This window comes from Pseudophryne corroboree, chromosome 9 (assembly GCF_028390025.1).
Source record: "Pseudophryne corroboree isolate aPseCor3 chromosome 9, aPseCor3.hap2, whole genome shotgun sequence".
NCBI classification, from domain to species: Eukaryota; Metazoa; Chordata; class Amphibia; order Anura; family Myobatrachidae; genus Pseudophryne; species Pseudophryne corroboree.
The window spans coordinates 384074784-384088289 of NC_086452.1; the positions used below are offsets into that span (position 1 = coordinate 384074784).

General features: G+C 41.2%; 1 protein-coding gene across 3 annotated transcripts in view; it reads right to left on the reverse strand.

Moving 5' to 3' along the window:
• BICD2 (BICD cargo adaptor 2) overlaps positions 1-13506 on the reverse strand; it is a 183272-nt gene that overhangs the window by 29845 nt on the left and 139921 nt on the right. For all 3 annotated transcript variants that reach the window (XM_063940804.1, XM_063940803.1, XM_063940802.1), the window contains exon 3: positions 585-737. In XM_063940804.1, the coding sequence (XP_063796874.1) occupies positions 585-737 (153 nt within the window). The remainder of the gene's footprint in view (positions 1-584; positions 738-13506) is intronic.

Here is a 13506-nt window from a genome sequence, read left to right on the forward strand (position 1 = left end):
ATCGCGTATCAATTTCCCACATGTGTAAACATTGCACGTATATGGAAGATGTTTAAGTGGATGTAAAGACCGCTAATTTCCACATATTTTATACTACCTTATTAAATGCCCATCATTGCCAGTTGAAATTATTTCATACATCTTCACAGTTAATAAGGAAGATAAACAGGCCTACATTGATAAATTCACATGGATTCTACAGGTTTGAGTAATTTGTATCAGAGCCCTATGGTCTTATAAATGTATACTAGAACAATCATATCATAAAAATAAATAAATAGGACAGCAGATTCAAATAAATATAAGTCCCCTCAGTTCCTATGTACATTATGTTGCAACATGAGTGACGCATATAAACAATAAAATGTAACTACTAAGAGTGTATATTTTTCTCCTGCTTCTAAGCATTAATTATGACTACCTACCCCATATATTATTGTAAAATTTTTAAAATGTTGAATTGCAGCTTCATTTTTGTGAGTGGTGCATTTAAACTTCTAACAATGAACATGAAATGTAAAGCGAGTCCTACAGAATGACCCACAATGTAATAACTTATCACGGCATGGATGTGTTGAACTCACCTGGTTTTGCTTAAGAACTGAAACTTGTTTCTGCAAGGAGATGTTCTCCTCCTCCAGCTCGGTGTAATCCTGGAGCAATCTCGCTTCACGGAACTTGTACTCCTTGATTTCATCGCGCAGACGGGCACGTTGTACCTCCACATTCTGATTCAACTGGAAATAAGATACAGTTCCTTGAAAATGTGTTCCAACATACATTATAATCATAATAAAGTAATCTATATACAGGTTGAGTATCCCTTATCCAAAATGCTTGGGACCAGAGGTATTTTGGATATTGGATTTTTCCGTATTTTGGAATAATTGCATACCATAATGAGATATCATGGTGATGGGACCTAAGTCTAAGCACAGAATGTATTTGTGTTTCATATACACCTTATAAACACAGCCTGAAGTCAATTTTAGCCAATATTTTTTATAACTTTGTGCATTAAACAAAGTGTGTGTACATTCACACAATTTATTTATGTTTCATATACACCTTATATACACAGCCTGAAGGTCATTTAATACAATATTTTTAATAACTTTGTGTATTAAACAAAGTTTGTGTACATTGAGCCATCAAAAAACAAAGGTTTCACTATTTCACTCTCACTCAAAAAAGTCTGTATTCCGGAATATTCCGTATTTCGGAATATTTGGATATGGGATACTCAACCTGTATTATATCAAATTGACGTGCATTTAACATACAGGAGGATCTTTTTTTTTTTTTTTTTTTTTACAATACATTACATCCTGGATAAACAAGTGTAAGTGCTAATTGTCACAAGAGCAGACACATTATAATAGCATTCTCCTAAAAAGAAAACTTGCAACTCCCATAATCCTTAGCCAAGCAGCATGAGCCGAGCGTGACAACAGCTGAAGCACAGCAGTACCATAACAAGGCAGAGAGGAGTCCTAGATGGTTATTTTAAATGCAGGCAGAAATAAAATGTAACAAAAATATATGACATGTTTGTTGTACACTTAGCATATAACCATGGAAGTAAATTGAGATGAAGAAGGAGGAATGGATTACTGCTCCTTATTTGTTCAGCAGATTAGTGTAGTAGGGACACAGAAATCCCATTATTAGTTCAGCTGCCGAGTACCAGTCACATTCCTTTCTGATTGTCACAGAAACTGGGAACCCTGTCCCCCAGCCCGGGTATGAATAAGGGTGGTTTGCCCTCTGGGGGTAACCAAGTCACACAGGCAGAGTGTTTCACTGCTGCTTACATTTAAATAGCTACAGCCATAAAAAAAAAACACCCCATACATTAAACATAATATCAATGTTCGGTGGATGCACAATTGCATGGAAATATGCCAGTCAGGTACAAAATGCCAGTAAAGGAGCCTACACACAGAGTGATACTAACTAACGATATGCACTATGTAGTCTATACCGCTAGAAAAACTACTGCGTATCGTTCCGTGTGTTTAGAACCAACGATGAGCGCTCCCACGGACCATCACCGTTGGTTACACCGTTGTGTATGCAACGCTGTGGGCTCGGTGGCTCGCCACAGGGTCTATTCCCATTCTAACGATGTCGTGGATACCCACGAGTGGGAATAGTCCTGGGACCCCTGCCAGCATTCTGGTGGCCGGGATCCTGGCATCGGTGTACTGACCGCCGGGATCATACCTACATCCCGTTTCTGAATTCCAGGGAAGTTAAAGGGAAATCGTTAAGCCAAAATCGTTCATTGCCGAATCACACCGGCTTAACAATACTCTTTAACACTTCACTTGCTCCACTAGGGAGGCATTTAATATGCCAGCTGTCGAGATCCCGGCGCTCAGCATACCGGCACCGAGATCCCGACAGCCTGCATACCGACAACTATTCTCCCTTTTGGAGTGTCCACGACACCCCTGGAGGGAGAACATATAGTGTGGCGAGTGCAGAGTGGTGAGCGCAGCGAGCCCGCAAGGGGCTCTGTTGCGTTCACCCCGCTGCCTGCATGCCGGCGGTCGGGATACCGGAGCCAGCATAACGTACTACACACGCTCCACTAGTGTGATGCCTTGGGTTGGTTTGGCTGGGCTGGTTGGGTGTGTCATATACCCTAGACTTGAACCCTAAGAACACTAGTATGCCGCGACCAGTTGCAAGGTGTGCCGCGGAGTCAGAGTCGCTGCCTGCACCTTCAGAGCTAACTGTGGCCCAGGGTCTTCTTAGAGGATCAGTCGTGACCCACCTGTGACCTATGCCTTGAAGACGAGGTGGTGTGACATCATAGGTCACGGTCACCGCGTCTCACCACCCAGCCACCCTCTTGCCTGCATACACATCTTCCAGTTCCCACCCGCATCCACAACTTTCCCTGCCCACCCATATCCACACCAGCCTGCCCGCCGCTCAGTATTCGCAGCACTCCACTATGAACAACCCCCGCCACTGAGGGACAGGGAGGAGGACAGCTGACAGGTAGGGGCTAATATTTGTTATTTTATTTCCCCTGTGGGGAGCAATGGGATTTACAGTACGTGGGGAGCAAAAGGATTTATGGGGGGGAACAATGTAAATAATTTATGTGGGGTGCAAAAGGATTTATGTTGGGAGCAATGGGACTAATTCATATGGGGAGCAATAGGATTTATGTGGGGAGCAATGTGATTGATTTATGTGGGGAGCAATGTAATTTATTTATGTGGGGAGCAATGTGATTTCTTTATGTGGGGAGCAATAGGATTTATGTGGGGAGCAATGTGATTGGTTTTTCTGCGTAGGCCAATGTATGTGTGGAATATTTTTTTTACTGTGAGGGCCAATGTGTGTGTTTTTTTCCGTGGGGAACTGATGGTGTGCCTTAGCAATTTTAAAATATTGTTTGGTGTGCCGCGAGTTAAAAAAAGGTTGAAAATCACTGCCTTAGAGTGTTAGTGACTTTCTTGATGAGGTTACCTGTACGTGGTGGGTAAGCCCATAACCTTGGCCATGATTTATGCAAACAAGGTCTATGTACTGCAAAATGTATTAGAATTTTAGTAATGTTTGAATAGTGCACCTGCAACTTTTTTTTCACAAAATGCCAGTAAGGCTACTAACAGTGATTTAATTTATTACAAACCCTTAATGTTTGCGGAGACCGATACCATCTACACCAGGCATGTCCAAACTGCGGCCTTCCAGCTGTTGTGAAACTACATATCCCAGCATGCTATGACACAGTTTTGCTGTCAGAGAATGCTGAAGCTGTGTCAGGGCATGCTGGGATGTGTAGTTTCTCAACAGCTGGAGGGCCGCAGTTTGGACATGCCTGATCTACAATAACAAAAAACTACCAACCCCCATCTAGCCAAATAAACATACAAAATGTTTAATTCCTCTGCCATCACTACCTAGAGTAATACAGTGTGTACAGTATTTGCCTAGCTAGCTGATATTGCTGATATAGAGTCATTTTTGACAACATCTGCTCACTGAGTGTATACACATTACAAGTCGCTATTTTTTATCTACTTCATTTCCAGATGGCAATGCCAAAATAATTCAACATTTGGTGACTCTAACCTCTTAAAAGGGGGTGTGAAACGTCACAGTCTCTGCTGCTCAGACCTGCTGTAAATCGGCCCATATGGTCCCCCACAATTGGGTCTGTAAACTGGATTAACCCATGTACAGTCAGAAATAAACTTCTGTCCAGACAGAATAGTTACAATCTAAATATAAGAAACCCTTAAACCCCCCCCCAAAAAAAAACGCTCGCCTGCAACATACACAGCTGTGCGGCTGAATAAGCAGTAAGTAAAATTACAGGGCAGGGAATAGGCAGAGATAAGCCTAGAAATTGTGGCAAGGAAACGGGTCTGTCTGTAACAATAGCCTATTCTTCAGATAAAGCGCAAGTCGCGCTACATAATTCTTTGGCATTAATAACAGAAAATGGCAGAATGTGGCTCTGTGAGGATAATGGGTTTTACTAGACGTTAAAGATATATAATTGTGCATGTAAATAGGAAAGTAATTGTGGCTGCGGGTAATTAACACTGCGGAGGAGAGTAATGGAGTAAACGCCCCCGTTTGAGGATTATTTTTAACTGGTTGGTTTATATGCAATTTATGATACATTTCAGGGTAATTGAAAGTTTTTTCATTTCCATGCCAGAGAATACAAAGTTCTAAATATTGCAAAATAAAAATAAGAAGGGGGGGAGGCAGATGTACTAACCCTTGGAGAGTGATAAATTAGCAGCCAATCAGCTCCTAGATGCCATGTTACAGGGGAGATTTATCAAAGCTTAGAGAGATAAAGTACCAACTGATCAGCCCCTAATTACCATGTTACAGGCTATGTAAGGAGTCGATTGGTTGGTAGTTTCTCAGTCTACTTTATCTCTCTCAAAGGCTTAGTATATCTGCCCCATAATCTGAGAAAACATTTCACAGACACAGTGGAACCTTATTTTACTCAATACAGTCAGTGGCCTATTAATTGTAGAGAATGCAGAGGTGGCTCAGTGTTTTGTTACCAGGATTGCTGAAGCATCCACTGGGTGTCAGCCTCACGTCAGGAAAGTGGCTGCTGCACTAAGCAGACAAGCACAGCATAGGAGTCATTATTCATTTGGCTGTCCCATAGGTGAATTGACATTGTTTGCAGTGAATATTATTTATATTGACTCAGCCGCAAAACACAGAAAGCATTTGTTTGGCTACAGATTAACTGGTGGATTATAAAATGGACATAAAATGCATTGTCTGCAAATTAAATGAAATGTAAACTGGTAAATAAGTCAAAGTCTTTTATTCTACCAACGAAAATGTTTGAACTATTATTATATCTAATAGTCCTATCTTGTTATGTAATAAACATGGTCACGTTACCGGCTTGCATGACATTGGAGCAGCAATAAGGCAAAGGTTAGATGTCATTTATGTGCTTTGTGAGGAATTTGTGAATAATAGGTCAATAGGGAAGAAAAGATAACGAGGCCTTAAGTTTAGGAGGTATCCACTAACCTCACTGTCTCTAGTCATACCAATAAATGGTGGCATTGCAGCAACATGATACTAATCCTGACCTTCTCCTGTCATACGGTTATATTGGAATCACCTGTAGGGGATAGATGCATTCTGCAGAGATGGACCAATGCAGATTAACTATGACAGTAACAACATATTTTACAAAGACCTGTGTTATTGTGTCTGGAACTAAGCTGTAGGCTAAAGACAGACTGTCCAGAATGTGATATGTAGGAGGGCTGTCTGCATACTTACTGACACTGAATTACACAGATTTCAAGGACACAGAGAATACAGCGGAAGGATAACGGATGTGTACAGTTAAATTACTTTCCCTGCAAGATTGAGAGTAGCACAATATCGGACGTAAAAAATCGTCCTCATTACAAAGAAATAAGCGTACATATATTAATGCAACATGTCACCAATGAAGAATTGCCACATAAAACTGACTGTTTATTCCTATTCATCATAATCTGTTTCCTTTAATAAACCCCTAAACTTAAATATTCAAATAAAAACAGTAAAAAGCAACTCATTACTCCCAATTTCATTAAATCACACAGGCTCATCACACATGGATCGATTTCGTATTTAAGGGTCTAAATTCCACATTTACTAACAGATTTTTGACATAATTTATAAAAAAAAATAAAAAAGACAAAAATCATCTATTAGTAAATGTCGAATTTAGACACTGAAAAACAAAATCGTCCAAACATCGACCCAGATCGATTTTTAGTAAATATACCACATTTAGGGGGTTATTCAATTGGCGCCGATTAGCTATTAACCCCCCCCCCCCGCCCCTTAATATTCAATTGCGGACCATTTTCGCCTGTTTTTATGGCATTTTCGCCAATGCCTTTTCACTTTTATTTTTAGCAAAAAGGCATTGGCGAAAACTGTCTGAAATCTGTGAAAGCGTGGGACGATCCACAAGTTTTTCGCTCCTGATGAATTTTTAACCTAGGCGAAAAAAAGGCTCTACTATTGAATAGGGCGAATCCCCATTCGCCCTAAAAAATATCAAACAGTGCATTTTTTTTTTTTGCCTAGATGAAAAAACGGCCCTAACTGAATACCCCCCTATACTAACATATGTGGCAGGATGTAATTTTTTTTTTTTTTTTTTTTAAGGATTTAGACCCATCGACAAAAAATAAATAAATAAAAATCGATCAACATTGTTCCAAATCGACTTTTAGTAAATATACCCACTATTGTCCTAAATGGGAGAGGCAGAGGTGAAAATGCAGAGTGCAGTTAATTAAAATACTGCAACATCACTTGCCCTGCCCCTGTGCACACAATCCACATAGTGCATTCCTACACGTGCCCCATTCAGTTCCAAACAGTGGTTGTATGCACTCTGCCTACAAAGCGGAGAAATGCGTTTGAGCACTAAACCAGTTACTCAGAAAAAATATTCATTGTGTAGGTTCCAGTCAATAGGTCAGCATTCAGAATGTCAACATGTTCTGAACAGTATTGTGAATGTCGACAGAAACAATGTCAAAAGAGGCAATTAGGGTCAGGCTGCAATTAGGGTTAGGGTTAGTTTTAGGCTAAAAAAATAGTACTGTCAGCAGTCTGAACAAGTAAACATACTGCATGTCAATATTATGGTGCTGACATTCTGCATGTCAACATACAGTACCATACTCAACCCCATTCTGCCTGTCTTTATCTGCTAGGCTTTTATGGGTTACATACAGCTATAGAGCGGTGATATAGAGAGGAAGCCTGCCTGGTAGAGAACACAGTGCTCGGGATAAAATGCTCTCTCCCTGGTGCCACACTGGGTTTTATTTTAAGGTTCCCACTTACATTTAATGATTGCAACGTTTTCAAATTTTGGTAAAGCCCATTTACATCGTCATAAAATCATAGCGAAAGACTGGACAGCCCATAGAAGCCCATTAGCCGCTATGCCTAAACAATTCCTGCAAGCATAGTTTTTGGTGGTGCCCCTGATGGATGTAATTGCCCTTATCTTGCTTTTCCAATCCAGCCGGCACCTAGATTTAACAGTATTCTGAATAAAGGTGTATGGAACCGCTGAATACGGCTATGATTTGCCATCAGCGCAGGATGAATATTAATACTTGGGACATATAAACACTTAGCATCCTACAGTTACAAGTCCTCGACAATCACCATGAAATGTGTCCGGTGTCACAATGTGGCACGTAATCTGGAGACAAAAAGATGCAGAGTTAGCAAGTGATTTACATACAGCCTGGGCTCCGTCTGACAAATAATCCACATGGCAACAATGGGGTCATTCTTTGCTGGGAAGCGTGGCAGTAAATATTACCAACAGATGCCAGCTTATTACACCCGCACTATTGAGGGAGCGCTCAGTGTACAGGATGATGGATGGGCAGCTCTCAGGCTATTGGGCAAAAACAAAACTTTCCAAAGAGAACAATTTTCTGCAGAGCGTAACATGATCTAATTGTTAGTGGAGAAGATATATGCCATTTATCAATACTCTGTATTTACTATAGGCGCTCATATACCGGGGACTAATGCCAAGCCATTATATGTCTGGTTTCACAGGATTCTAAACATTTAAATATAACAGCTATTTATTATCATATTAAACACCAAACATGTAACAGATATCTCTGGAATTTGATACAATTTTTAATAAAGAACAGGCGATCTCCTAGTTCCCTAAAGGGTCGGTGATATGGAGCTAATTAACAAGCTCCAAAAAGCTTGTCTCTGTATTTCTCTACTGTATGTACCGGTATTTATTATCATGGGTGATAGTAAGGACGCAGGTCTGTGCCATTTTGGACTGTTTTCCATCAGCTCTTGTTCATGTTAATGGATGGAAACTATACCAAAATGACACTGAATAGTGTCTACGTACACGTGGGTTAATAAACACACTGCGATGTAGTATATTATTTTCCATCAAAGTGGAGAAGCAACCCTTCTCTGGTCAGGCTGGTATATGGTCTCTAGGTCGACAGTGACTAGGTCCACCACTAATGGTCGACAGTAACTATGTCGACAGGGTCTCTAGGGTGACATATTCTAGGTCGACAGGTCAAAATGTCGACATTAGTTTTTCACATTGTTTTCTCTTTTTGAACTTTTTCATACTTTACAATCCATGTGGACTACGATTGGGAACGGTAACCTGTGCCGAGTGCAGCGGTAGCGGAGTGAGGCACATGGCCTGTTCGCTCGCCATGCGAGGGGACACGGTCCACTAATTGGGGTTCCCGGTCACTGTATGACGAAAATTACACATTTTTTTTTTAAATCTCATGTCGACCTTTTGACCTGTCGACCTAAGTGTGGTCGACCTTCAATACCACACCCGGTCAGGCCTGCAAGTTGTCTCATAATGGGCTGGACGGCTGCCCGCTTAGATATGGCCTGTACTAGAAAGACTCCTTTTATTCTAAACAATGTTCCGAAGAATTTAGCTTGCTTGGAAGCAATCCAACTAGCTTACTCACTGTAACAATTGTAAGCCAAAAAGAATACAGGAAAAGATTACATCAGGATAGAAAGATAGATAGATAGATAGATAGATAGATAGATAGATAGATAGATAGATAGATAGATAGATAGATAGATAGATAGATAGATAGAAATAAAACAGTATTTGGTTCGGTACTCACAATAAAAGGTCAACGTCCTGGGTGACCTTGCAGTAATAGTACAGCATGTAGGTGTGAACAACCCCCCTTTTTTGGGGTGAGGGGGTATGAAAATACTGCACTCCAGATGTAGCAAAAAGTTTCATATTTTCTTGACAACGTTTCAGAACCCAACATGTCCCATCCTAAGGTAAAATTGTCACCTTTGTTAAGTTTACACAAATGCGTCTTGGTGCCCTCCTTGTTACCCACTCAGCAAGAGATGGGACCAATCATTAGCATGCAGATAGGTGACACTCTGGATGACTTTGTAGTTTATGAGACAAGAGCCCGATGTGGATATTCAGATTATCCACATGGGGCTCCTGTCTCATCTCTACAAAGCTGTCCCAGAGTGCCACCTATCTGCATGCTAATTTACTGTATATATAGATTCCCGCAGTAGTATAAATCTCTGCATTAGACACACATACAGAGTTAGCACTGACAACTGTATGTCATGCATCGTTTTACAGATGATTTCCAATATGGCAGATCGTCTAACTATAGGTGAAATTCAATTTCGATCTCTAGAGAATCGCTCAAGCTCTCTCTCTTCAGTCACAGTCAGGGAGTAATTGCTTTTTGATCAATAAGATGCCTGCAGCTATTGAGCAGATGACTGCAGTACCTGTAAAGCAATGCTCAACATTTTTCTACTGAACAGGCACCTGGTGGCTCGTGCCTCTCTACTTGGGGCCTCAACACCATACTACACAGGCCTCAATCTTTAGAACAGTGAGGGACAACGCGATTATTTCAGGGGTCTCACAAGTGGTAATTTTTCCTACAACAGCGTTATGTTAAAATAAAGTAGGTTTCATTATTTTTATTAAAATCTTTCTACACTTATTTTGAAATATGGATGTTTGTTTTACATTTTCTGTATTCATAAATTAAACACCACACAAGTTCTATAAAGAGACAATTACACGAATAAAATAACATGTTCAGATATATTTGCAAGAGACAGCAGCACTCAGTCCAAGAGTGACATGCGCCAAGAGTGCCTAGGAGGCTTTCCAATAAAGGCGCAAGACCTCCTGGACTCCAAAAGAATGGTCAATTTTCCCAAGGGAAGGGGAGGGGGGTGCAAATTACCTGCCTGCATAGTGTATGTGTGTGATGACATGATGACGCAGTGAACCTGAAGCAGGCAGAGGTGTGATGACGCAATTCGCATCATAATACACCCTGTCCCGCACACTTGATGAGGGTACTCTCCCAGAGGGAAGCTATAAGATATAGGGCTAGATACATCATCGCTTGGAAAGTGATAAAGTACCAGCCAATCAGCTCCTAACTGCCATTTTTCAAACACAGCCTGTGACATGGTAGTTAGGACCTGATTGGCTGACACTTTTTCACTCTCCATTTTATCACTTTCCAAGCGATGATGCATCTAGCCCATAGGCTAGTGTAACGCCACATGTATGTCTTAAAAGCAACACTCAGCTGGCATTTCCTTTCTGATTAGAAAGAAACTCTTGCACAGTATAAAATGAGCGTCAGATAGCGTTGACAATTCACACCAGTTTTAAATGTTGCCAATAACGATTCTAATCTTTGTTTGTCTTCCAGTTTATAGGAAGCAGAGGGCAGTGTGGGCAGTGACTCAACACTGGAGTTATTTCAAACACAAGGTTTCAGATTTAGACTATGACATCATTTGTATGCACTCAGCAGCCAGATTCCAGTGCTCTCATGTTAGCCTAAAAGAAGGAAGGAAAGAGGAAGAAAAAAAAAAAAAAAAACCTCTGATTTATGTAGTAGGGAAAGCACACACAGGGCCTGAATTAATTTTTTTTTTTTTAAGGGGACATGTCTTTGCTCAACTCTAATCATAAAGTTCGATAGGCAAAAAGTTACTAATCACTCTGTCCCATCAAAATCCCAGGTCAGATCCAGGATTTGGAACACTGTTCCCAACCCAGATCATATCCCGTTTACATTGCCGCACCGACCAGTTATTCCTGGGTCAGCCCAATGTGCACATGGGTGCAGTATCAGTGTTAACTATTCTGCCGGTGCTTGGTGAGAACATTTCCAGGCGCCGGGGAGCCAGCTTTCTCTATGCTGTCAACGGGATCCGGGTCACCCGTTCAGACTGCCCCATTACTAGGGTTTGAGATCTAAAATGTCTAGGTCAACAGTCAATAGGTCGTTACCATATGGTCGACATTGGCAAAAGATTGACACTGACAAAAGGTTGACCTATGAAAGGTCAACATGGCAGTGGTCCACACATTTGTTTTTTTCCCTGTTTTTTGGACTTTTTCAATCCTTGACTATCCATGTCACAAATCATAACCCTTAGTAACCTTGTGGAGAGCGATGCAAGCCCACGAGGGGACACGTTTTTACAAATGGTGGTCCCAGATAGAAAAACTATCCACATTAACCCCCAAAACGCAAGAAAAAAATGTGACAACCATTGTCATGTCGACCTTTTATAAGTAAACTTTTTGCCAATGTCGACCTAATGCATGTCGACCCAGACATTGTAGATCTTCTATAGCACACTCTTCTCCCAAAAAGATTGAAAGCACTTTACATTACTGCAGAGAGTGAGGCAGCCATCTTGGGCGCTATCAGTTGCTGTTCTAAGTAATTATTCACATTCGGACTGGAGCTTTGAGTCTAATGTCCTATGGAACAGACTATGGAACGATGTGCAGAGCTGAATTAAGGGGATGGGTGAGTGGTGGGGTGGATGTGCACGGGGGACATGTGCCCCAGAAGAGAAAGGTGGAGTCCGAGCAGGAGACGGGGCTACAAAGCATGGTGCAGCCAGTGCCAACAGCATGTTAGAGAAGAGTGGATGAGCTGCTGAAAACTTAGGTTGCCGAGAACTATCCAGCAGCAGCCTATAAATTAAGAATTATTCATGGAACGGGCACGGTCTGTATGTATGCATTTGTATAAGTGTGTGACTATGCATGTTATTTATTTATTACCAGTTATTTATATAGTGCACACATATTCCGCAGCGCTTTACAGAGACTATTTGGCCATTCACATCGGTCCCTGCCCCAGTGGAGCTTACAATCTATATCCCCTACCACATGTACACACACACACACACACACACACACACACACACACACACACACACACACACACACACACACACTCTCTCATACTAGGGTTAATTTTTGTTGGGATCCAATTGACCTACCAGTATATTTTTGGATTGTGGGAGGAAACCGGTGTACCCAGAGGAAACCCACGCAAGTACAGGGAGAATATACAAACTCTGCACCTGTATGTATGTATGTATGTATGTATGTATGTATGTATGTATGTATGTATGCATGCACATATGTGATTACTGCAGTGCTATTGGAGCCTCGTTCTAACAGCTGGCCACATACAAAGTTATATTGCTTTCGATTATGCCAATTGGTCAGATATTGCAGTGTGTGGGCCCAAAACTAGTTGCCCGATAATCAGAGTAGACTGTCCAATTTTCTTCTAAGATAGTGAAATAACCTTAAGGAAGAGTGCCTTTAAGCCCCGGAACCTTTATGTAGCTGGACATATCCCCAAAAAACTGAATCAGCAGTAGACCAGCTGGCCAACCAACACATTTAACTGGCATCACAAAACATGTCTGGCAGCTGGTTCACATTCTCCAGACCTCCATCAAGGAGGACTGAAAACTAAAACTCAGTGCTTTTTCTTGAACTCTGCACGGTGGTGATCAAAGACAACTGAAAAATCTGCGGAAGACACATGTATATCAATACACAACCTGAAACATTTTAAGTTGTGTTTAGGGGATTTCATAATATTAAAAATTAAACCAACTCGTATTTCAGGTTTCATGACCACTGAATAATAAAAGTGAAACAGCAGTGAACTAGATTTCATTGACCTTCAAAGTAGGACTATATTTATGCAGCATAGCTGTCACTTGCGGATTGTCAAGTCAAAACTACACTACTGTACCACCTGGTGGAAGCTAAACCCACCACCCCTTGTCTGGACATGGCCAGCACGGATGGTGTAGTGTTAACATTACTACCTCACATCACTGAGGTTGTGAGTTTAATTTCCGGTCATGGCTTTTCTTTGTGGAGTTTGTATGTTCTATGTGTGCTTGAATGGGTTTCCTCCAGGTTCTCTGGTTTCCTCAAACACTTCAAAAACATACTAGTAGGATAACTGGCTACCGACATAAAAAAAAATCTCTCTACTGTATATGTGTCAATGTGATGTGGAACAGAAGTGAAGGGCCAAATGCAATTTGTAGCGTCAAACTCTGGCCCCCTCTCACCTAGACCGCCCA